This window comes from Nerophis lumbriciformis, linkage group LG01 (genome assembly GCF_033978685.3).
Source record: "Nerophis lumbriciformis linkage group LG01, RoL_Nlum_v2.1, whole genome shotgun sequence".
NCBI lineage: Eukaryota > Metazoa > Chordata > Actinopteri > Syngnathiformes > Syngnathidae > Nerophis > Nerophis lumbriciformis.
The window spans coordinates 55,264,955-55,290,690 of NC_084548.2; the positions used below are offsets into that span (position 1 = coordinate 55,264,955).

A 25,736-nucleotide genomic window follows, 5' to 3' on the forward strand; every position below is an offset into this window, starting at 1 on the left:
CATAGTATAATCACTGGATACATATAACAATTTAATTATTTTTTTTTCTTTTTAAAAATGTTTTCTTTCCATGATGGCACGTGAGGCCCCGCCTCACCTGCCTCCCCTGACTGCACGTCACTGAGTTGGCCATCCGTCAACTTCGTCAGCTACCTGTTCTGTTGCCTATGTATGTAATGCGCTGTGAACCCACTTCGTTGTTATGTCCTGCTGTTAGCTGGATTGCCCACTAGCTCGTCCATAAAGTTTTTTGGTACAGTTCCACAATATTGTAGTCCATCCAATCATTGTGTCCATATTGCCATTATATCACTCTCTAACCACCAGAAGGAATATTTAAAAACCTTTACTAACCTTATTTTAACCTCTGTATGGTCTTCATCACCTCTCGCTGCTGAGAGATAAATTGTTGCGTATGTCTAGGAGTTAAATCAATACTGTTTACATGTCCTGCCTGTTTTTGAAGTGTGGAGTGGGACCTAGTTCTCCGATGTTTGATGCTTCTCCTTTTATGCAGTGAAGGGCACCCTGCTCTCTAATCTACCACCCCTCTTCCCCGGCAGTCACACCCAAAGTCAGTCTATAAGGGGTCAGGACAGTGTTATACCACACACAAAACAGCAGTGCTAACCACATTCTCAAAGTAGTATTCATAGAAAACACTCAAAGACACCCACGCGGTCCGTGTAACGAACATTTCCAGTAATCCTCCCACTTTACCTTGATGGGACCGTGTGTTTCACGTTGATCTAAATCAACTCTTCCCGCTAGACTGCGCCTCTAATGACTCTAATGTCTTTGTGAAAACCCTCGGTCGTGTTCAATTACCCATTGCCGTGCAAGCACATGGGTCTTATCTAGCAGAGTTATGTAGCTACAGATGTCTCAAGAAGGCAGACATATTCATTATATCCTTAACTTTTCTCTGACTTGTGACATCAAGCAGGTAAAACATGTCACATAAGAATGAGATGGGAGCTTCTTTGATAATATTCAAGCACATATTTTCAAAAAGCTCCTTAAGACTTTTTCTTCAAGCAGTGCCGTTGTGTTTGTTTGAACTCAAATCAGATTTGGATTTCCATTGCAGAGGTGGGTACAGTAGAGATGGGGTGCTGATAAAAGTGTAATCTACAACTAATCCCAAAATTATTCAAACTGTGGCCAAGTTAGGATATTTTTTTAAATGTTCTAAATAAAACTGTTTGCTAATGATTACGTTATTTCTAGAGGGGCGGGGGTTACCCACATATGCGGTCCTCTCCAAGGTTTCTCATAGGCATTCACATCGATGTCCCACAGGGGTGAGTTTTCCTTGCCCTTAAGTGGGCTCTGTACCGAGGATGTCTGTGGCTTGTGCAGCCCTTTGAGACACTTGTGATTTAGGGCTATATAAATAAACATTGATTGATTGATTGATTTCAACCTGTCTCGGTTATCGCACAACCAAACATTGCTTGGAACAAACTAGTCTGTTTGATGGCTTATCATTCCGCGGAATCTAATGACTGGCCAAACAAAGAATTCTATGTGTATGTAACTTAGTTTCTCTGTTATTATTACATTGTGTAAGTCGAAATGTGTGTCCTTATTGCAACATGGCTGTTTTAGCCTGCTTTCAATTCTTCCCCAGCTCTGTAACCCCTCTTTGGCATCACCACTGGTTGACTCTCTGCTGAAGAACACAGTTATACAACAAGTTTATGGGCACTTTTTATTGAGTAGAACTGCAATAAAAAAAAAGGTGCAAGTGCCAGCACTTTTGTAAAGAAGGTGAGAAACTCTGTTGAAACTCTGGCTCTCAATGAAGGCGGACGCTTCCCTCTCCTCTCTCTTATCTTCCCTGCTTTTGCGTTTTATCCCGTCTTGTCTCAGTTTGGGCAGCCATTTTGGAAGCGTGTGTCAAAGGTTAACCGACAACAAGAACAGCCGAGTTGTTCCGAGATACACTAGTTGCATCAGGTCAGGTGTTCGGTGAACGAATCAAAAAATAAAACACAATTACAGGCTGTTGGGAAAAAAATGTAGCAAGCTACACAACTTCTTCAGGTAGCTTAATTTCACAGTTTAAATGGAGTGCTAAATTAGTCGCTCGTTTGCACTCGAAACTCAGCAGTTCTAGACTTGTCTATATTGTTTATGTGCTGTACCGTGAATGTTTATTTTGATTTGTGGCTGTCAACGACCATGTGTGTAACACACGTGGATTTGTTTATTTTTTGTAAACGTTGAACATAAGTCGCTGATGTAAACATCCATCCATCCATCCATTTCCTACCGCTGATGTAAACAATAATGGACTAAAAATTGCATGGCGTTTTATATATTTGTTTATACACAACTTTACTAAAGTGTACTACAAGTTAGGTCATACTCAAAATGATACCGTCTATTTCAATTTATTGACATTTGATTATTTGTATATTATATACTGTGTGTGTCTGTGATGAGGTGGCGACTTGTCCGCCTTCCGCCCGAATGCAGCTGAGATTGGCTCCAGCGACCCCCTGTGACCCCAAAATGGACAAGTGGTAGGAAATGGATGGATGGATGGATGGATACTGTGTGTGTGCGTGTGTGTGTGTGTGTGTATGTGTGTATTTTTTTTTTATTTTTTATTTTTTTTTTTTGAGGGAAAGGTGGAAAACACATGACACTATGCCAATTTTATTTTCGAATAAATGTTTATGAATAAAAAAATAAAAAAAATAAAAATAAAAATAAATTATATATATATATATATATATATATATATATATATATATATATATATATATATATATATATATATATATATATATATATATATATATATATATATGCTTTGGAGCCCCTGCTTCTAAAGAAAATAATGTTTGCCTTGGTGCCTTTCCAACTTGCCTTGGTGCCCTAAAATATGGCAACATATTTAAGGCAACACTTGCCTTGACCTCAAAAAGTAAAAATTTGAGGCCTGTGCTTATATTTGCTGAGGTTTTCTTTCCTAGTCCCGAACTGCAGCCCCTACAGGAGCATAGATCGGGAGTGTTTTTTTACTCTCTCCTCTCTCCTCTTGTTTTTCTCTTTTCCATCTTTTACGGCGCACCAACCATGTGGGGACCCATCAGCCCTCCTGTCCTGCCTATCCCCTGTCATATTGCATTTCTGTTTATTGGATGGTTGACTGTAAACAAATGTCGTTGTATATTTTCAATGCAATGACAAATAAAGCATCTTGAATTCAAGAAATAACTCATAAAGCTCATTGCCATCTTTGCCAACAAGTGTCCTAAATAAAGGTAAAGGTGATGTTAAATGTTAATTGATCAGTATATATATATCATTTGCAGATAAACTATAGGCCCTGTGATGAGGTGGCGACTTGTCCAGGGTGTAGCCCGCCTTCCGCCCGAAGCAGCTGATATAGACTTCAGCACCCCTCGCGACCCCAAACAGGACAAGCGGTAGAAAATGGATGGATGGATATACTTATTCTCTATAAAATGTGCTTTTTGTTCATATTTGTGGGTGTTTGAGATGGATTAACTAGATTTTTTTTCGGATGGGGGAAAAAATTGCTTCAGTTTCCGTGCGAGTTGGCCTCCTTCAGAACTTTTGAAACAAATTACCAACAAAAACTGAAGGACCACTGTCCATGTATCCAACCGTGTACATTTATAGTCCATTATACTCAGTAAAAAGTAATTAGTTATAGTTACATTCCCAACTAAATTAATAACATAATTACTTTTTATTATATGTGATTAATTACCAAGAAAAGTAATTAAGGTGTTACTTAGAAAAAGAAAAAAAATCTGTTGTATGTAGTTGAGTGACATTTCATGAGAGCAGAGTGTGTGAGAGGGTGCCTTTAACTGGCGATGCCTGTTGCCAAGTCTCAGCGAGTGCAGCATTAGCTCAAATATGTTTTCTAGCTCAGCATCGACAGTTTTCGGGGAGTGAATGTGTTCAGAGATCGCGTCCGTGAACTTGTTGTGCTTTTGACTCTGTCTTGTTGACGTACAAACCCATCAAAAGTAGCGTGCCACCTTACAGTGAACGTATCAATAACGGCATTCGAACGTACGGAAAATAAATTAATTTGATTACTAGTAAAAGTAACGATGTTACAACAGTTGGATGTGCTAACATTTACCAGGAGCATTTGGAATTGTGCAAAATATGACATTTCCTTACAATACTCTGCAATGTTAGGGGTAGGAAATTCACTTCATTTAAAAATGAGGCTACAGTAGTATATGAATCATTCTGACCTTCAAAGTACACTGACATTATCCATTGTTACTGGCTGTTCAAAGACGCACAGTTCTTTCTGAAATTGTCCTTTTCATTTGACTTCTAGGGTGCACTCACACTTTGCAATTCATATCATGTTCGACACCAAAAAATGAAATGTTGTTTGACAAGTGTGAGCGCCTCATGGTGTACCAATGTACACCTAACTGGCACGGTTGACAGTGGCCCAAATGAGTGCAGCAGTCTGAATGCGGGCCAGCATGGCATACAACTGTTATAACCTGGTCGTGCTAAGTCTTTGTCAACCAATGTGTTGGGATTTGTACGGCCCAATTCCTTGGTGCATCTCACGTGAAAGGAGGAGTTGGGTTAATCATTTTGCGATGCAGTCTGCTGAAATTCATGTCAAGCTCCACTCTACATAGCAACTAAGGCCACGTCCACACGAACACGGAGAGTTTCGAAAACACATATTTGGGGTTAAAACAATCTCTGTAGTTTCAGAACTGTCAATGTCTACACACAAACACAGAAGCCTGAAAAAAGCAGCAATAGCTGACTTGGTGGCATTATTACGCTTATTTTGATATACTTTAGAACAGTGATTTTCAACCTTTTTTGAGCCAAGGCGCATTTTTTTCATTGAAAAAATCCAGAGGCACACCACCACCAGAAATCATTAAGAAATGAAACTCAGTAGACAATAACAAGTTGTTGGATTTGAATTTAAACTAGAGATGTCCGATAATATCGGCCTGCCGATAAATGCGTTGAAATTTAATATCGGAAATTATCGGTATCGTTTTTTTAAATTATCGGTATGTTTTTATTTTTTTATTTTCATTTTTTTATTTTGTATTTTTTTTATTAAACCAACATAAAAAACACAAGATACACTTACAATTAGTGCACCAACCCAAAAAACCTCCCTCCCCCATTTACACTCATTCACACTCATTCACACAAAAGGGTTGTTTCTTTCTGTTATTAATATTCTGGTTCCTACATTATATATCAATATATATCAATACAGTCTGCAAGGGATACAGTCCGTAAGCACACATGATTGTGCGTGCTGCTGGTCCACTAATAGTACTAACCTTTAACAGTTAATTTGACTCATTTTCATTAATTACTAGTTTCTATGTAACTGTTTTTATATTGTTTTACTTTCTTTTTTATTCAAGAAAATGTTTTTAATTTATTTATCTTATTTGATTAGTTTTTTTAAAAAGTACCTTATCTTCACCATACCTGGTTGTCCAAATTAGGCATAATAATGTGTTAATTCCCTGACTGCATATATCGGTTGATATCGGTATCGGTTGATATCGGTATCGGCAATTAAAGAGTTGGACAATATCGGAATATCGGATATCGGCAAAAAGCCATTATCGGACATCCCTAATTTAAACCATAACCAACTATGCATCACTATAGCTCTTGTCTCATAGTAGGTCTACTATCACGACCTGTTACATCATGACGTGACTTATTTGGAGTTTTTTGGTTGTGCTCCCGTGCATAGGGTTTTAGTTCTTGTCTTCCGCTCCTATTTTGGTGGTTTTTTCCCGTTTTTTGGTAGGGTTAGGTATTTTCCTGTTGCAGTTTCATGTCTTCCTTTGAGCGCTATTCTTCGCACCTGCTTTGTTTTAGCAATCAAGAATATTTAAGTTGTTGCTATCTTTTTTTTGTGTGGACATTGTTGTCATGTCATGTACGGATGTACTTTGTGGACGCATTCTCTGCTCCACACGCTGTAAGTCTTTGCTGTCGTCCAGCATTCTGTTTTTGTTTACTTTGTCGCCAGTTCAGTTTTAGTTTCGTTCTGCATAGCCATCCCTAAGCTTCAATGCCTTTTCTTAGGGGCACTCACCTTTTGTTTATTTTTGGTTTAAGCATTAGATACCTTTTTACCTGCACACTGCCTCCCGCTGTAGTCTGCATATTGTGATCAAGACAAACCATTGTCGTCTCACACGACGTGTTCCCGACATCTACAAAGCAATTAGCTACCAGCTGCCACCTACTGATATTGAGGAGAATAACATGGTTACTCTGCCGAGCTCTAAACAGCACCGACTTCATGATTTGTCGTTAAGCAAGGACTAAAAACATAATAATAATAATAATGGATTAGATTTTATATTGCACTTTTCTATTATTAGATACTCAAAGCGCTCACAGAGAAGTTGGAACCCATCATTCATTCACACCTGGTGGTGTAGCATTTGTAGCCACAGCTGCCCTGGGGTAGACTGACGGAAGCGAGGCTGCCAGTTTGCGCCTCCGACCACCACCTATCATTCATTCATCATTCATTCACCAGTGTGAGCGGCACTAGGGGCAAGGGTGAAGTGTCCTGCCCAAGGACACAACGGCAGCGATTTGGATGTCAAGAGGTGGGGAGCGAACCTGCAACCCTCAGGTTTCTGGCACGGCCGCTCTACTCACTACGCCATACTGCCCCATATATTCAATCCACATTCACACGTTAATAGTGGTAAGCTAAATTTGTAGACACAGCTGCCCTGGGGTAGACTGACGGAAACATGGCTGCCAAATTGGCCCTATGGCCCAAATAGCATGCACAGACTAAAACATTGCACTAGTAGTGGAAGTGTTGCAGGTGATCTACGAAGGACCTGATTTACTAAGTTCCAAATACCACGTGCTAAACAGCCTGTGCAATCTTTAAAATAGCTTGTACTATTAGTGGGCGTGTTGCGTGTGATCTATCGTATTTTTCGGACTATAAGTCGCAGTTTTTTTCATAGTTTGGCCGGGCTCCAGTGCGATTTATAAGTGTTTTTTTCCTTCTTTATTATGCATTTTCGCCAGGTGCAACTTATACTCCGGTGCAACTTATACTCCGAAAAATACGGTACTAAGAATGTGTGTGCAATTTAAAAGTGGTGCAGACCGCCTTATTTAAATGAGGATTTTACAAGTACTCTCGGAGACACTCTCTTATCTCATGCTATTATGCTCCTACCTGTGGCGTTTTGCTATGTTTTAAAACATGCAGGAGACATTTACCACTTTTTATGGGCATTTAGAAGCAATTGTGCGCTGCATCTACATTGGCACCACTTTTATTTCTTCTTTTTTTAACGCCGAAGGTGAATGGGGAGAAGGCTGCACTTATACACTGCTCAAAACGCAAAAAATGCATACTGCAAGAATTTTTTCATATTAGAAATAATTTTAATAACATACATCTTATACATGATGACTACAAACTTAAAAAAAAATACCGAAGGACACCAAAACACATCTAGTCAATTTGTTTTAATCAGACCCTTTTTTTTTGCTGCTGGGGACATTTTTTAAGTCTCTAGCAGCCATTAAATAAGATCGCAACACAGCGGCCTCAAAACAGTTTCAGCCTTGAACAAAAATCAGTGTGAGCTTTAATTGATTACCATTTGCATTTTTTCTTCCTTCTAACAATCAGCATATATTCTGCATATTCATGAAAGCAGACATATTAGATGGTACGCACTCTCAATATTGCTCATTTAAGAGATGCAATCGTCGGTGCATGAGTTTAGTAGATTTTCAGGTATTTTAGTACACGCAAATAGAGATGTCCGATAATATCGATATTACCGGCCGATAAATGCTTTAAAATGTAAAAAAATAAATAAAAAATAAATAAATAAATAAATTAAAAAATAAATAAATAAATAAATAAAATGTAATATCGGAAATTATCGGTATTGGTTTTGTAATTATCGGTATCGTTTTTTGTTTTTTTTTGTATTAAATTAACATAAAAAACACAAGATACACTTACAATTAGTGCACCAACCCAAAAAACCTTCCTCCCCCACTCATTCACACTCATTCACACAAAATGGTTGTTTCTTTCTGTTATTAATATTCTGGTTCCTACATTATTTATCAATATACATCAATACAGTCTGCAAGGGATACAGTCCGTAAGCACACATGATTGTGCGTGCTGCTGGTCCACTAATAGTACAAACCTTTAACAGTTAATTTTACTCATTTTCATTAATTACTAGTTTCTATGTAACTGTTTTTATATTGTTTTACTTTCTTTTTTATTCAAGAAAATGTTTGTAATTTATTTATCTTATTTTATTATTTTTTTTAAAAAGTACCTTATCTTCACCATACCTGGTTGTCCAAATTAGGCATAATAATGTGTTAATTCCACGACTGCATATATCGGTTGATATCGGTATGGGTTGATATCGGTTTCGGTAATTAAAGAGTTGGACAATATCGGAATATCGGATATCGGCAAAAAGCCATTATCGGACATCCCTACACGCAAACCTTTACTAGATTAGCTCCTGTGCAACGTAAGTGATTCACTAACCCTACTATAAATGAAAATTATTACATCTAAAAATTTGTTTTCTTATCCTCGTGGTTCATATCCTTAGTTTCGCATTTTAAATGTACACTTTAATTTAATCTATTACAAAACACATTCACAGTCACCCCTAACCAATTTTTTGCATACCTCTGTGGGTTTCATTTTGAGATTCTGTGCTGCAAAAAAAACGTTTTTGGTGGCTATGGATTGCATCCATTTTTTTCAATTCTGCATAGCAAACAACAAGGGGTGCACGTTTTCAATACGTTAGGACAAACACCCCGAGGGAGAAACATTACCTATGAGAGTCTATGATCAAAATGCATTGTTTATGATCTGGTTTTGATGAAAGGCATGCATCAAAGTTATTGATAGCTGAAGAAATGAAAGCTAAATGAATGACTAATGCAGGTGAATGAGATTACTACTGAACATGCGACACAGCTGGCATGGCTATGATTATGTGGATCGCCTGTGGGAAGGGCTCCTAATGTGGTTGTGTATGTTACTTGAAATGGTGTTCATTATTCAGATGCACGTACTGGAACCTTTACTGATAGCCTGGCAAATTACACCCACATTGGAACATATGAGTGGATCAGAAATTAGCATGTTGAACCCAGCGTATTAATGTGTGTGATGGATGCATCTATGTAAAGCACGTGCAGTGAGGAACTCATTTTAAATGGATAATCTTTTGTTACAATAATGTCATGTGGTCATTTTAATTTGGAGTTGACAAGGTTGAATACATTTTTTTGTTAATCTGATGTAGCTACAACTATAATGACTAGTGGTGCTCCAATCAATTAGCCACCGATCGTTATCGGTTTTCTGTGGAAAATGTCTGATCGACAAAACGCTCAGCAAATTACCGAAATTTTTTTTAATTAATCGAACGCGATGACCAACAACCTTGAGTAGTGGAAGACCGGGTTCCACCTGCAGCTCTGACACTTGGGTCACTGCTACTTTTTGCACTATTCAGATTGTTTCAATCAGTTCGGAATTGTGATACTGAAAGCAGGTAAATATAAAAGGGATCATATCATGATTTTTTTTTCTACATTTAAAACATTTCCTTGTGGTCTACATAACACACAATGGTGGTTCTTCGGTCAAAATGATGCATAGTTATGTTTTGCAGACCATCTTCAAGCGGCTTTTTGACTTTCTCTTAAGAATGCGCCGTTTTGTGACCGGTCTTGTTTACATGTCGACTGCGTTTCCATTGTAGTTTTTAGCGCTTTCTTATCGAGTCTACTGACATATATAAGATATAGAAACATGTGCTACTTTTTATTAGAAATAGCAACAGCGAAAGGATTTTAGCATGTGCATCTACGAGCCAGTCTGCCCCACAACAAGATGGAGAAAAATAAGGACCCTAGTGACTACAACAGGATAACCGAGGAGGACTCTTGGGGTAAACCTCTACCACATATGGAGATAAACACTGACGTAACTACTGGTAAATCCCTCCATGTCTCAATGGTTCAATTTCATATTTTATACACATACATATACATATGGTGATTGGTTTGGCCTTCTATTGTGAAACGATAACTATTTCACTCAAACTTAGATTTAAATAAAAGCATGTTTTGGTGTAATAGCAAGAGGCTACAAATTGCTCAACCACTTATGTTTATTGCACAATTTTAAAACATCAAAATGAAGTAAATACAACTCTTAAAGAAAATAATATTCTGTTTGACTTCTGCTTGGTTGTTGGTGTTGCCTGGCAGACAAGGTTTCCACTGGTTTTGTCGTCTCTGATATTTTTTTATGACCAATACTACTACTATTGAGTGGCGTTTAATGTCACACAATTTGCCTTGGGCAATGGAAAACCAGAGCAGCAAACCACAAAGTGCGCCGTGTAGACATTATGGTTCACCTTTTCCAGCCCCATATTTTCCTTTTCCCAATTAAATGTGTTTTTCCGCAGCCTTTTTGTTTTGTTCCTTGTAGGAGAAGGCTTATTAAGCTTGTTACTCGTATGCGTAGCATCGGTCTCAGTGTCATCCCTGTCATCCCTGTGTTCTCCTCCGTTTTTTCCCCGGTATTTTCGTCATACACGTCAGCGCCTCCACCAATGAGATAAGCCAAATTCTGTGTTGTAAAAGTCATGCGTGAGGCTGCTGTCAACTCATTGGTTCCGTTGCAGGTAAGGCCGGCCGCTTTACCATAAAATGCCATATAAAAGCACCTAGTCATGTATTTATTCTATTGACATTTCAAAGACTGTTTTGATTTACACGGTAATATGGGACAAAGTGCGTCCCTTTACAGATTGATAAGGAAATCATACTTATGTTACTAAATACGGTACGATTCCATTTTTCAAGGGACGGTTTGCAGCCCTAGAACTTATGACAGAAATGTAATTGGGGAGCTGAACTGTGTAGCTTCTATTTTGTGTCAAACTAACCCGATGTTGGTCTTTTGGGCAAACATATCCACTTTTGTGGAATCTAAAAAAAAGCATCAGTCAGCATTTTATTCTTCCAAAATGCTGTGGGTTGCATTTCTCTTTAGAGTCCACCTTCATGTTTCTTATTGTTCTGTTGTTAAAAGAAAACCACCCAACACTTTTTAGAAAACTCTAATATATTATATTAGATATCATACTGTGCTGGTGAGGTTTTACTATGGTCTACCACCTTACTTACTGTACCTGTGATAGAGGCACTGTTTTCTTAACTAAAACAAAAAGGTAATTTGCGAGAGCAAAAACACAAAATATTTACAAAATTAGTCTCACAAGGGAAATTGATGGCAGTATTTGTGCTATTTTCAACTTGTGTAGTTAACGCTTTTATAAAGCGCAGGAAGTTGCTTGTAAAAACAATAAGCTTCATACTGCTTCTCCAGCAAAATAGTGCCGTGTTTCCTGTGACCAGACAGACATTATTTACCAAAGACTATAAAAATGGGACCTATTACCTCCCTGCTTGGCACTCAGCATCAAAGGTTGGAATCACCAAATGATTACCGAGCGCGGCCACCGATGCTGCTCACTGCTCCCCTCACCTCCCAGGGGGTGGAACAAGGGGATTGGGTCAAATGCAGAGGACACATTTCACCACACTTGGTGTGTGTGTGACTATCACTGGTATTTTAACTTTAATTACTTAATAACCCAAATATACACTGAATAGAGTCTCAAAAATATGTCTATAATACAAAATTCTGTCTTTTCAGTCCAACATAACATATTCCTGTTTTGCGATGTTGTCATGCACTTTTATATCAGTGGTTCATCACTAGCAGAATTCTCTTTGGTTTCTTTCTTTGATACTTGTCCCAGATTCGAGATAAAGCAAAAAATGAAAATATAACTCCATCTTTATTCCAATTTTTGACTCACTAAAGTCAGTGAATACATGTGAGTATATATTTGATAACACTGTAGCAGCCCCTCTAATATAGAGAAACATGTCACACATGGTTGAGTGACGTTTTTAAAAGGTACTGCATATTGTGTCCATTGTATCTAAAGCGCCATGTTGAACTTTTGATGGAAGGCTGTCGTCGGCATCCTCTGCCGTGGGACATCACACGCAATTAGGACGATCCGCTGCCTCGCTAAATGCCAATTTGGACTCTGAGCACAACGCTAACAAGCTCTCCTGCCTTAATAGTGTGTTCTTACTAAGGTGTAGAGAATTCTTCAAAGCCTCACCCTTGATGATTGGTGTCTCATGAAGCAGCTTTTAATAAGAGTCCTACAGCAATAACAAGGCCGATGTAGGCTGTGTTTTTTTTAAGAATGGCAAAAGTAAAGTACAGTGGTATCTCAATTTAAAAATGCCCCAATTTAAGAGTGTTTTGAGATATGAGCAGTCTCTCAGCTATTTTTGATGCTTTAAGTTGCAAGCAAAACGTTATTTTACAAGCATGCGTGCCATTAGCTAGCATAGAAAATGTCGCAGTAAACCCTGTAAGAGCCAAACAAAACATCTGGTCTTATTTGTGGGGCGGCGTCGCTCGGTTGGTAGAGATGTGCCAGCAACTTGAGGGTTCTAAGTGTGATCCCCGCTTCTGGCTTGTGCAGCCCTTTGAGACACTTGTGATTTAGGGCTATATACATAAACTTTGATTGATTGATGATTGTTTCTGCCATTTTAGCAAGACACTTCACCCACCTGCTCCCAGTGCCACCCACACTGATGTAAATGTAACTTAGATCAGAGTTTTTCAACCACTAGTGTGCCATGAAATCCTGTCTGGTGTGCCGTGGGAGATTATGTAATTTCACCTATTTGGGTTAAAAATATTTTTTGCAAACCAGTAAGTATAGTCTGCAAATGATGTGTTGTTGAGTGTGGGTGCTGTCTAGAGCCGGTAGCTAATTGCTTTGTAGATGTCGGAAACAGCGGGAGGCAGTGTGCAGGTAAAAAGGTGTCTATTGCTTAAACCAAAAGGTGAGTGCCCCTAAGAAAAGGCATTGGAGCTTAAGGAAGGCTATGCGGAACAAAACTAAAACTGAACTGGCTACAAAGTAAACAAAAACAGAATGCTGGACGACAGCAAAGACTTACTGTGGAGCAAAGACGGCGTCCACAAAGTACATCCGAACATAACATGACAATTAACAATGTCCCCACAAAAGGATAAAAACAACAGAAATATTCTTGATTGCTAAAACAAAGCAGGTGCGGGGAATAGCGCTCAAAGGAAGACATGAAACTGCTACACCAAAATACCAAAAAAAAGAGAAAAAGCCAATAAAATAGGAGCGCAAGACAAGAACTGAAGCACTACACACAGGAAAACAGCAAAAAACTCAAAATAAGTCATGGCGTGATGTGACAGGTCATGACAGTACACCTACTTTGAGACAAGAGCTATGTTGATGCACGGTTGGTTCCGGTTTAAAGTCATATACAACAATTGCGACAACGACTTTTTACTGTCAACTGAGTTTCGTTTTTTTAATGATTTCTGCTGGTGGTGTGCCTCCGGATTTTTTTAACGCAAAATATGTGCCTTGGCTCAAAAAAGGTTGAAAAACACTGACTTAGATAATGGGTTTCACTATGTTAAGCGCTATATAAATATACGATAACACTTTAGTATGGGGAACATATGTACCATTAATTAGTTGCTTATTAACATAGGGTTAGGGTTAGGATAAGGGTTAGGGTCGGGGTTGGGGTTAGGGAAGACTTAGTTAATGGCTTACTGGTTGTATAATAAGACTGTGCAGAATAAGGCATTAATAAGTACTTAATAATGACTAATTAACAGCCAATATGTTACTAATTTGCATGTTAATAAGCAACTAATTGATGGTTCATTATGTTCCCCATACTAAAGTGTTACCAAATATACTTCACTTCACTTTTTGCTAGCACTAGCTCATAGCTAGTGATGGCCATAACTTTGTTTACCAAGCATGGGAAGGAAGAATGTGGCTGTGAAGGACAGTGCCGAGGAGAAGTGGATGATGTTCATTGAATTACAGAAAGACATCACCAAAAACATGACGGAATGTGTCGCCAAATAGCCTAAACCATTCAAGCGTATCACTGCTACTCTGCACCATACTGAAGCAGAATGAGTCTCATGCCAGCAAGAATGTTAAAATATGATCAAAATGGCGGACATTCATCCATTTAGATATAGGAAAGCTGCTGATGGAGTGTTTGACAGAGTAGCAGCTGGTAAGAGATACCATAGAGGTCCCCTCTCCGAGGTAAATGTTAGGGTTTATTATTATTCTACCTCATAAAATGACTGTAATTGTCAGTAGTACATGCGATGAGGTGGCGACTTGTCCAGGGTGTACCCCGCCTTCCGCCCGATTGTAGCTGAGATAGGCTCCAGCGCCCCCCGTGACCCCAAAGGGAATAAGCGGTAGAAAATGGATGGATGGATGGACATTCTTTGGTATTTTTATACTTTTTGTATATTTTTTTAAAAGGCATGTTACATGTTAAAACCATGCTGTTTTGGTGGGACTAAGCATTTGTAGTAAATTGAGGTATTACTTTAGATGACACAGGGCAGAGTTTTGACCCTAACATTAAACTGTGTTGTGCACACAGTTCAATTTACGTTTCTTTCATGGCTGTGGGCCTTCACTGGTGCAATAGAAGCTTCTCTCTTCGAGAGCCTGCACCCATTTTGCACTCTTAAGTGCTAAAGTTGAACCCTCCCGGATCGTAAATCTATTCATCAGCCAAAAATGAACTGCAGATTGCAATCTATAGTTGACTGTATGCACCGCAGGGGAGGTCAAGGCAACCTCATGTCACATGATATGAATTGCATTATTCACCATCAACGAGTGGGCTGAATATGTCGTGACCTGAAAACAAAGTGCGATTAAAGGAGAGAACCAGATCAATATAAGCCACAGTGGGATAACTTGTTTTAACAAAGAGAAGGCAGCATCTCTTTCAGGCTTTTCATCGAGAGGGCTGTTCCTCTCTTTCAGTGGGAAGTTGAAATGGTCTCATTGTGTCCTCCGAAAAGGGAAAACAAAGAATCCTCGTGTTTTTTTCTGCTGTCAAAACAAGTCATGTTTAATTCAGACTCCTCATTGGCTGCAAGTCACATCAAAGTGATGAATGGGAAATCAATTCATTAAAATGTCAGCAGTCATCAAAATTACATCACGGCTCGCTCATATTAAGCGGGGAGAATTGGATTGTACTCGATGTGTTCAGTGCATAATTAGCAATGCCATAAAATAACAGGATTAGAACAATTTTGTGCAAGAATGCGTAAACACACGCGGGCGCAAAGTGTAATTTGTTGGTCTAAAATAAATCCCTGATGAGCTGCATTTTTTGGCAGTCAAAGAAGTCAAATCCTCACCCTTTCTTCTTTAATAGCGCAGTCAGAACACATCATATAGCCTTGAGAATACTATCTGCTTAGCGTTGCTTTACCCTATCTATTTTTGTTTTACCTACGGCTTTACTAGGAATGCATGTTGTTGTGCTTGTACACAGTATGGGCCTGATTTACTAAGATCTCAAATAACACGCTCTAAATTGCACATGCAAACTATAAATGCACAATTTGTGGGCGTGTTGGGGGTGATTTTGTAAGACTGATAACAAGTGCAAAAGTGGTGCAGACTGCCCTTTACACACATTGCGCTTTACATTCATGGCGTCATATGCTCTATCTTGGTGCTGTTTGTTATGTTGTAGACCATGCAGCACACAAATATTATCTCTGTCAATTTTTCTGGGTGATACTGAGTGCGATCTGGACTTCAGAACCTATTTGTAGCACACCAAAGGTGCGCTCGTGGAGGCCAACCAAACCACTTAGTGTTGAGTTGCAAAAAGATAGTCGGCATCCATTGTTTAATTTAATTAAGACACGCCCCCAGGTGACTAAAATCTGAGAAGGTGCACTGGAATGATCTTTCTGTAAGAAAATGCACATTGCAAGAAGATTTTTTAACATAACGAACACCATTAAAAGTGGCTAGAGTGTCCGCCCTGAGATCGGCAGGTTGTGAGTTCAAACTCCGGCCGAGTCATACCAAAGACTATAAAAATGGGACCCATTACCTCCCTCCTTGGCACTCAGCATCAAGGGTTGAAATTGGGGGTTAAATCACCAAAAAATTATTCTTGGGCACGGCCACTGCTGCTGCTCACTGCTCCCCTCACCTCCCAGGGGGTGATCAAGGGTGATGGGTCAAATTCAGAGAATAATTTTGCCACACCTGGTTTGTGTGTGTGACAATCATTGGTACTTTAACTTTAACTTTTAATCAGTCCCATACATGGGCTGTGTTCAACGTTTACACAGATGTCTAGAAGGCACTAACTTTCCAGTATATTTTTCACAGTAAATTTGCCCTTTTCCGGCTTCTAAGACGTAATGACTTAACTGCGCACGTACGTAACACTTGCACACGCATTAGCTTTTGGTGTTGTAAGCTAAAAACGCTGATTTAGATAGTTAGTGTTAGCTGTCATTGAATGTACATTCTATCATAACAACAACTGGACTGCAAATTGTTTGTTGCTTCTCCTGGACTGCTTTAGTGTGTGTGCATTAGTCCACAAACTTAGTCATTTGGAAAAATATAGACTGTATTAACACAAATGTGCTCTGTTAAACAAATAATGGAAACACAAGCAAGCCAATAGTGTTATTGTTATATTTATTGCTTTGAAAAATATAACTGTGAGCATACTTGCCAACCTTGAGACCTTTGAATTCTAGAGACGGGGGGGGGGGTTGAGGTGTGGGGAGGGCAGTGTTGAGCTGGGCGGGGTTTGGTGGTAGCGGGGGTGTATATTGTAGCCCGGAAGAGTTAGGGATTCTGGGTATTTGTTCTGTTGTGTTACGGTGCGGATGTTCTCCCGAAATGTGTTTGTCATTCTTGTTTGGTGTGGGTTCACAGTGTGGCGCATATTTGTAACAGTGTTAAAGTTGTTTATACGACCACCCTCAGTGTGACCTGTATGGCTGTTGATCAAGTATGTCTTGCAGTCACTTTCGTGTGTATGCAGAAGCCGCATACAACATGTGACTTGGCCGGCACGCTGTTTGTATGGTGAAAAAGCGGATGCGTCGACAGGTTGTAGAAGACGCTAAAGGCAGTGCCACCACGGCACGCCCTTAATATTGTTGTCCGGGAGAAATTTGGGAGAATGGTTGCCCCGGGAGATTTTTGGGAGGGGTACTGAAATTCGGGAGGGTTGGCAAGTCAATTAGCAGCTATAAAAATATAGCATGTCATTTCTGAATAGACAATATGTCTACTATTTATTGATACGTACACAGACAGAGAATTCTCTCTCCACGTTTGTCTTTGCAGTGCGATTGACTCCTTCTCACAGCCATTTGTGCTTAACTGTACCACAAAAACAGCGACCGCAAAACAGTTTCAGGCTTGATAAATCACATTATGTATGCAAAATGATTATATTTGCATCTTCTCCTACTATTGTGGACGTTCTAATTAGTAGATCAGGCCGCCTGTGTGTACCTGATCATTTTGGACAGTAATGAACGTCCACACCATAGAGCAAAGTAAAAATATCTACAAAATGATTGTGGCAGTCATGTTTTTCAAAACGCATGTTTTTAATACACAAATTTGATGGGGTTTTCAGTCTCTCAAAGGTGATTACCAAATTTGTTGGTGATTTGGTCAAACACCCTTGAGCAACAGTAGGTGTTTTATAGAACACATTGAGCTATGTATCAATCAATCAATCAATCAATCAAAGTTTATTTATATAGCCCTTAATCACAAGTGTCTCAAAGGGCTGCACAAGCCACAACGACATCCTCGGCTCAGATCTCGCATCAGAGCAAGAATAAACTAATCATCTTGAATGTAGACAAGTCAGCAGTGCAGCGACTTCCCCAACTGATGCACAGAAGAGTGGTCCACCCAGGGTCCTGACTTTGAACAACTATCTGTGATCAACTGTGATCACGCTTTATAGCCTACATACTTTTTTTGGGCTCTGGGAGTCACTAATAAGCAAATTTCTTGCTGGGACATATGGTGCAATACAATCAACAAGATAGGATGCGGCTAGACCGTTTAGTATTTTATACGCAAATAGTAAAACCTTAAAGTCACATCTTAAGTGCACAGGAAGCCAGTGCAGGTGAGCCAGTATTGGCGTAATATGATCAAACTTTCATGTTCTTGTCAAAAGTCTAGCAGCCGCATTTTGTACCAACTGTAATCTTTTAATGCTAGACATAGAGAGGCCCGGAAATAATATGTTACAGTAATCAAGACAAGATGTACCTACTCAGTGGCCTAGTGGTTAGAGTGTCCGTCCTGAGATCGGTAGGTTGGGAGTTCAAATCCCGGCCGAGTCATACCAAAGACTATAAAAATGGGACCCATTACCTCCCTGCTTGGCACTCAGCATCAAGGGTTGGAATTGGGGGTTAAATCACCAAAATGATTCCCGGGCGCAGCCACCGCTGCTGCCCACTGCTCCCCTCACCTCCCAGGGGGTGATCAAGGGTGATGGGTCAAATGCAGAGAATAATTTCGCCACACCTAGTGTGTGTGTGACAATCATTGGTACTTTAACTTTTTAACTTTAATGTAACGAACGCATGAATAATGATCTCAGCGTCGGTGGTGGACAAAATGGAAGACATTTTAGCGATTTTACGGAGATGAAAGAAGTCTGTTTCAGTAACACTCTTAATGTGTGACTCAAACGAGAGAGTTGGGTCGAAGATAATACCCAGATTCTTTACCGAGTCGCCTTGTGTAATTGTTTGTTTGTCAAATGTTAAGGTGGTTTTATTAAATAGGTGCCAGTGTCTAGCAGGACTGATAATCAGCGTTTCAGTTTTCTTAGTGTTGAGTTGCAAAAAGTTAGCGGACATCCATTGTTTAATTTCATTAAGACACGCCTCCAGGTTACTACAATCTGGCGTGTTGGTCAGCTTTAGGGGCATGTAGAGTTGGGTGTCATCAGCATAACAGTGAACGCTAACACCGTATTTGCGTATGATGTCACCTAGCGGCAGCATGTAGATGCTGAAGAGTGCAGGGCCAAGAACCGAACCCTGTGGAACTCCGCACGTTACCTTAACATAGTCCGAGGTCACATTGTTATGGGAGACACACTGCATCCTGTCAGTAAGATAGGGGTTAAACCAAGAAAAAGCTAAGTCTGACATACCAATACGTGTTTTGATACGTTCTAATAAAATGTTATGATCGAGGGTATCGAAAGCAGCGCTAAGATCAAGAAGCAGCAACATAGATGACGCATCAGTATCCATAGTTAGCAATAGATCATTAGTCATTTTTGCGAGAGCTGTCTCCGTAGAGTGATTTTCCCTGAAACCCGACTGAAAGGTTTCACAGAGATTGTTAAACCCTAAGTGTTCATTTAGCTGCTGTGCAACAATTTCTTTTAGAGAATTTTCGAGATAAACGGAAGGTGGGACACCGGCTGGTAGTTTACTGTGAGGTCAGGATCGAGGTTAGGTCTTTTGAGCAGAGGAGGAATAATCGCTTTTTTGAATGCTAGGGGAACAGTGCCAGAGAAAAGTGATAGGTTTATAATGTTTAGCACTGATGGTGCTAATATTACAAGCAGTTCCTTGAAAAGTTTCCCAATAAGTGGGTCAAGTAAACATGTTATTTGTTTTGTCCTATTTACACGTCTCAGGAGTTCCTCTAATGTTATTTCATCAAAAAGAGAGACTATTTTGGAGGGCAATATCTGTCGTATATATATTCGTATCTGTGGTAATAGAACCCGGTTGTAGCTGGGACGCGTTGTCTTTAATCTCCTTTCTAATAAGTTAAATTTTCTTATTAAAAAAATTCATAAAGTCATCAGCTGAGTGGGTGGAGCTACTGGGAGGAGTCCCTTGTTGGGTTAGCGATGCTACTGTACTGAACACATATTTAGGATCGTTTTTATTGAGGTGGATGAGATTGGAGTAGTAATTAGCTTTAGCTAAGGTAAGCGTGTGTTTATAAGTTATTAAACTATCACTCCCTGCTTGATGGAAAACCTCAAGTTTAGTCGCACACCATTTGCGTTCCAGCTTTCTACATGATAGTTTAAGAGTTCTAGTTTCTTCTGCAAACCAGGGTGTACGCCTTTTGGGGGCCTTTTTCAGCTTTAGTGGTGCTATACTATCAATGGCGTCGCACAAGGCATCGTGAAAGTTGTTAGTGAGGTAATCGTTAGAACCCACATAATTTGGGAATGGCGCCATTACCGAAGGCAATAGGCCAGCAAGAGTCAAAGTTGTGACAATATTAATGTTGTGGCTGCTAAAACTGTGGTTATTAGGAGCTTGTAGCTTGTTGACAATGAGTCAGAACTTCGAATTTTATTGGGTAATGATCGGACATTACTTTAGTGTACGGGAGTATCATAACTTTGGAGGTGGTACACCCGGGACAAGGACTAGATCTATCGTATTACCGTTGCGATGCGTGGGTTCATTTATTATTTGTGTAAGCTATCAATTATAGTCTGGAGTGCCACGCACGGAGGGTCTGATGGGGTATTCATATGGATATTAAAATCCCCCATTATAATTATATTATCTGTGTGCGTCACTAGACCAGTGACAAACTTCAAATCTCCAAGACCGGCATGAAAAATGTTACATGATGAATTGTTTTGGCGCCTATTTGTGCTTGTCAGTTTTTATGGCGGATGAGTGATGGATGACTAGTTATGGCAAATTGCTGAACCATCTCCATCTAAATCGGCAAAGTGTAAAGACTGAAATAAAATGTAATGTTTTTGCATCCCCATGCTCAGTGTTAGAGGCAGTATTTGAGAAGTAGTGAAACACGTCTTCTCACAGAACTGCATTTGGCTTTTGCTGTCCTCTTAAATTAGTCAGTGTGCTCTTTTCATCCTCTTTTTTACAAACCCTGGTGAGGTAAAGTTTTATGGATACTTATCGGTGTATGACGATCAAGGGGATTAGTGGTATAATCCCTCTTTTTATCCCTGCTAGAGTTTTGGCATCTTGTTTTATTCTCTTCAACTGTGATCTGCCCCCAAACGTTTACTGTGGCACATTGCCAGATTACCTGCTACCCGCCATCTCTGTTGGTCTTTGACTCAACACAGTCGCCAAGCAGATTTGTTCGTTTAACCTCGCTGTTGACCAGAGAGATTCATCAGCTTCACTCACCTGAGTCTTTGCAATGAAATCATTACGTTGGGTGGCAACTTTTTAATTTCCTGTCTTTGTTCTTGCTGCCTTTTCACTCCAGCAGGCCAGATAATATGTTTTTACTTGCGAGACCTCAACCAGGTGTGAAATTGCTGGCTAACCGTCTTTTTAGCAAGACAACACTGCAGTCACAACCATGAAGACCCCACCCTGCACCATCTGCAGTATCCATCTTCTTCCAAGCTCACTCATATTGTTGAGCAGATAACACCCACTCCCCGCTCCCTCCCTCTCTTGCGTGACACACTGCAGCGTTGTTAAATATCAAGACCATTCCTCATCCTAATGACCTAATGTGAGCAGCATCAACAATTGCTTCCTTCTCCCTCTTTGGATTTTAATCTCACCTTCGACCATATTGATAGAAAGCTACCATTGTGAATTACCATTTCTTGACAGCAAACTGCTTCGGGATGGTAAAGTTATAGAGGCCATGCATTGAGACGGAATACCCTTAATGCTGTTGTACTGTACGTCAGGCACAATGAGCTTTGATGCTTTATTTTTGGTGAGGGGGGATTACTGTTGAGAAAGAAGTGGGTTCCTCATTGGTAGTCAGCCACTTATAAAGGTTTTGTTTAGTGATTTAAGAAATGCTGAAAAATGCTTCTTGATCTTTTAATTATTTTCAATTGATCAAGAAGGAAATGTGTCTAATTTGCAGCTGTAAAGTCTGAGCAAAGAACGTTTCTGTGACCATTCCTGTTTGGTTTATGAAAGGCAACAAGCGCTTCACCCATTTCCTTAAAGGAGACCTATTGCAATTGTAATTTGCATTTAAAACACTTTCTTGCGGTCTAGATAATAAGTATTGGATATGCTTTGGTGTATATTTTGATTCAATTTTGCTCCACAGTCACTTTTATAACCCACTTCCTGCGTATGTCTGCAAGATGTTGGTTTGTGGAGGCGTTCACAGATTGCAAATGAAACCCACCCTCTCCTAAAATGAAACATTTTTATTATTTAATGCTAAGCATTCGTTGTTTGAACATACTAGCTTTATTAGACAAGATCATAGACTGTATTGGACAATATAGTTTACATACGAAATGTCCATTTCCATTTATTGCAAGTAATAAGAAAACGTAAATGCCTTACTTACCTAACAAAGAGGATATTTGCAAGTTTGGCGTCAGATGAAAAAATCTTCTTCGCCTTCAATTGTCTCCATCTTTCAAAGGCCTCCTCGATACAAATCCTTGTTTTGGATAAGTTAGAATTGTAACGGCACCTTCTAGATTTACTAAGGTGTGACATGTTTAGTAACTTTACCAGTGGCAGTAGCTAGACGAAGAGGGCGATGCGTAACTGGCAACCTGGATGTGACACACTCACAGACTTTCTAATTCGTCAAACGGTAGAGGGCGGGACATCAAAATGAAAACAATAACAACATTTCGGGGCTGTATATCTATTTTTTAAATGAGCATATCCCGGCTGAACTACTGTTATCAGTTATTGAGGTATTTGAATAGAACATGATTCATTAATGCCTTTTGACATATCAGGGCCATTTAATGATGACTTGACATGCAATTATTACATATGGCTCCTTTAGATTAGGCGACTAATTTGGTTATGAAGCATACACTTACTCAGTGTCTTTAATTCATCGAATCAACTTTTACATTCAATTTGAAATATCTTTAGGCATGTGCTAATTAACAATATAGATGACTACCTAATTCAGAAATGTATACTGTATTATGTGCACTGTAACTGTGCTGTTACAAAAATAATAAAGCAATGTGACAATAAAAACAAAAGATCCCATTTGCATGTAAAGAGAAAGGTCCGCTTTGACGTTTTAGGGTGAGATGTTCCCATAGGTTCATAGTTTTCAACCCCGGTATAGTTGCAAGTGGCCACTGTCATTTTTGTCTTCCTGTTCGAAGCTGTCCGGAAAAACACGAGCAATGACGTCACCAACTAATACCGAATAATGAATTTGTCAATTTTTCAACCAATAGTTGCACCCCTACTTAAAACTCCTGTTACCATAATTTCCGTATAGTGCCCTGTGCATTTCGTTATGTCTACTTCATAATGAGGGTGAGTCCATAACAGTCTAAATGGCTGATTGAATGATTGTGTGAGTGTGTTTGATTAATGTGAACAATTTCACCTTTCATTCACCGTGATCTGTTCGGCAATTTTATTGGTCTGATTTGATGAGGCCAAATTTATTGGCGGCATGTAAAGCTTGTGAACCCGGAAACATCAATAAAATGGCTGAGCGCAGAGCTCTAAGCTTTTGAAAAAAATTGTGGCTTATATTGTGGAAATTATAGTACTCTATTTTTAAATGTTTTCCTGCAAAACAACAATGGAAAACATTAAAATGTATATTTCACTAACATCACATATTGTAGATTGTACTGCTATTGGCAACAAAACCATCATGTCAATATTTGATGATAGTATATTAACACAGTTTATTGTATCAGTATGTCTTCTCATATTCCCATGCATACACATCTACTTTGGTCTTGATGTTATGTGACAAACAGACTACAGCATTGCAGGTCAGGTACATACAAAAAAACCCCAACAACCTGACTGAATCCATTTGAATTTTTGAGAGATAACATGGAGAAAATATAGTTGCTCACTTCCTCACTGTATTCAACTTGAAGCCAAGTCCGGGAGGAAGACTACAGCAGCACATTTCACAGAATGTCATCATCAAAGAAATTGAACAGGGGAGCTCCTATCACCAGCAGTCACATTTCAGCAGAGAACTTGCAGCAAACATTTCACTGAAAGCAGCAAAATAGGAAAAGTGGAAATGGAAACTCAACATCTGTATTTGTAATATTTTCACTGCCGATTACCACTCAATAACATGTGGCTGCTTTTAAAGGCCATTTCCCAATTGCTACCTGCATGCTTTTTTCTCAGCAGTAGAGATTAGATGTCTGAAGAAAGCTGATACTCTGGCAATGACGTGACCTCAGGCTGATAACTTGACCTCACTGGCGAGGCGTTTACCGGCTCTTGTAGGGTGTCATCAAAATGCATGTCAACGACTCGTCTTGAAACATCAATAATTCAAGGACATTTAATGCACCTTGAGAATGGTCCCTGTGGAGCCTGAAGAGTCAACCCGAAAGTGTCTGTGTCTGCTCTCACATGGATTTGATGGCTTCATTGCGTTATTCCTCATTTACAAAATGGAACAGTGGGCTTCCTAAGGCAGCCGCTGCTAGATATGGAATGTGTTGGTCGACGTCACCACACAAAGGATTAAACTTTATTAAACGGGGCTTTACATTAAATGCTGAGAAAGGCCACTGGAGCTTAATAGAAAAAATGTCAAGCGACCGCATATAAGCCATTTGACCGCTTTTTAATATGTCCCCTGGTATACCATTTGCAGGTGTGTGATCTCTGTAAATAATGCATGCCTCGCACCTCCCCGTACCCGCGCCATGCAGAAAGTTTGATCTTTTAATGACCCAGCTCTATAGTTAAGCTTGCAGCAGGATTCCTGTGTAATATCCTCCTTTAACACGAGAGCAGCTGGGAGTGTCGCTGTACAACTGTGATGAAACGTGCTGCTTTTCCTCACAGCTTCAGTAGAAACATGGAGATTGAAAGAAACCCTTATTAGGTTCTGCTTGAGAAAGCAATTTATTCTCTATTTATTGGTGTAACGGGATTGGTAAGCCACTGGAGTGGTAATTTGTAAAAACACAGACGCACAAGGGAGCCTTTTTTGGTGATCTAAAACGTCGTAATGCTCTGCTGGAACAAACTGCAGGAAGCTGCCGTAATTTGAAGGCTGAGTGCGGTGCAGGTAGACAGAGATCACACGTGCAATGTGGTTTTCGACCAGATTTTTTCAAAAAAGAAAAAAAAAACGTGATCTAGATTCAGCTGCAAGGGAGAAGCAAAATAATGTGCTCATTAGAGCTGTCAAGCAGTCTCTCCGTGTCTTGTTGCTGCTTTTTCAGATGAAAAATGTGTGACTGCTGAAGTAGTTGAGCTGCTGCCACAATACTTTCAGCATTGATAGATGAGCTACATAACATATATTTCATCTTTTTTACTGTTATTGTGAGTTCAAGTTAAATATGTATCCACTGTGTAACATGTATAACATCTACTTTTCAGTGGAATCCCTGGGAAGAAATGCGGAACCATCATTCTGTCTGCTGAGGAGCTAGGAAACTGTCGGGTAAGTGTCATTTTTCGTGTTTTTTAATGAGATTATTCATCATCACTTGACTTACCTCATCAATACATGACATTGTACCTCAGAGCCTTGGTGAAAATAATGACAAACAATGAGAGGTGCTACAGAAAGTGACTCATAGTTGGGAAATGCTTTCCAAGTCTGAGTCACAAAGTGAATATCAAGCAACAATTCAATAAAGCGGGTTTGTGTTCCATAAAAAAAAACATTTTATCATATGCATTGCTAATAAACAGAACTATGGTTTTCTTTGTGTATACT

The 25,736-nt window shown here is 39.5% G+C and overlaps 1 protein-coding gene across 2 annotated transcripts in view; it reads left to right on the forward strand.

Annotated features, from left to right (window-relative positions):
• cpne5a (copine Va) overlaps nucleotides 1–25,736 on the forward strand; it is a 217,765-nt gene that overhangs the window by 74,165 nt on the left and 117,864 nt on the right. For both annotated transcript variants that reach the window (XM_061987293.2, XM_061987300.2), the window contains one exon: nucleotides 25,394–25,457. In XM_061987293.2, the coding sequence (XP_061843277.1) occupies nucleotides 25,394–25,457 (64 nt within the window). The remainder of the gene's footprint in view (nucleotides 1–25,393; nucleotides 25,458–25,736) is intronic.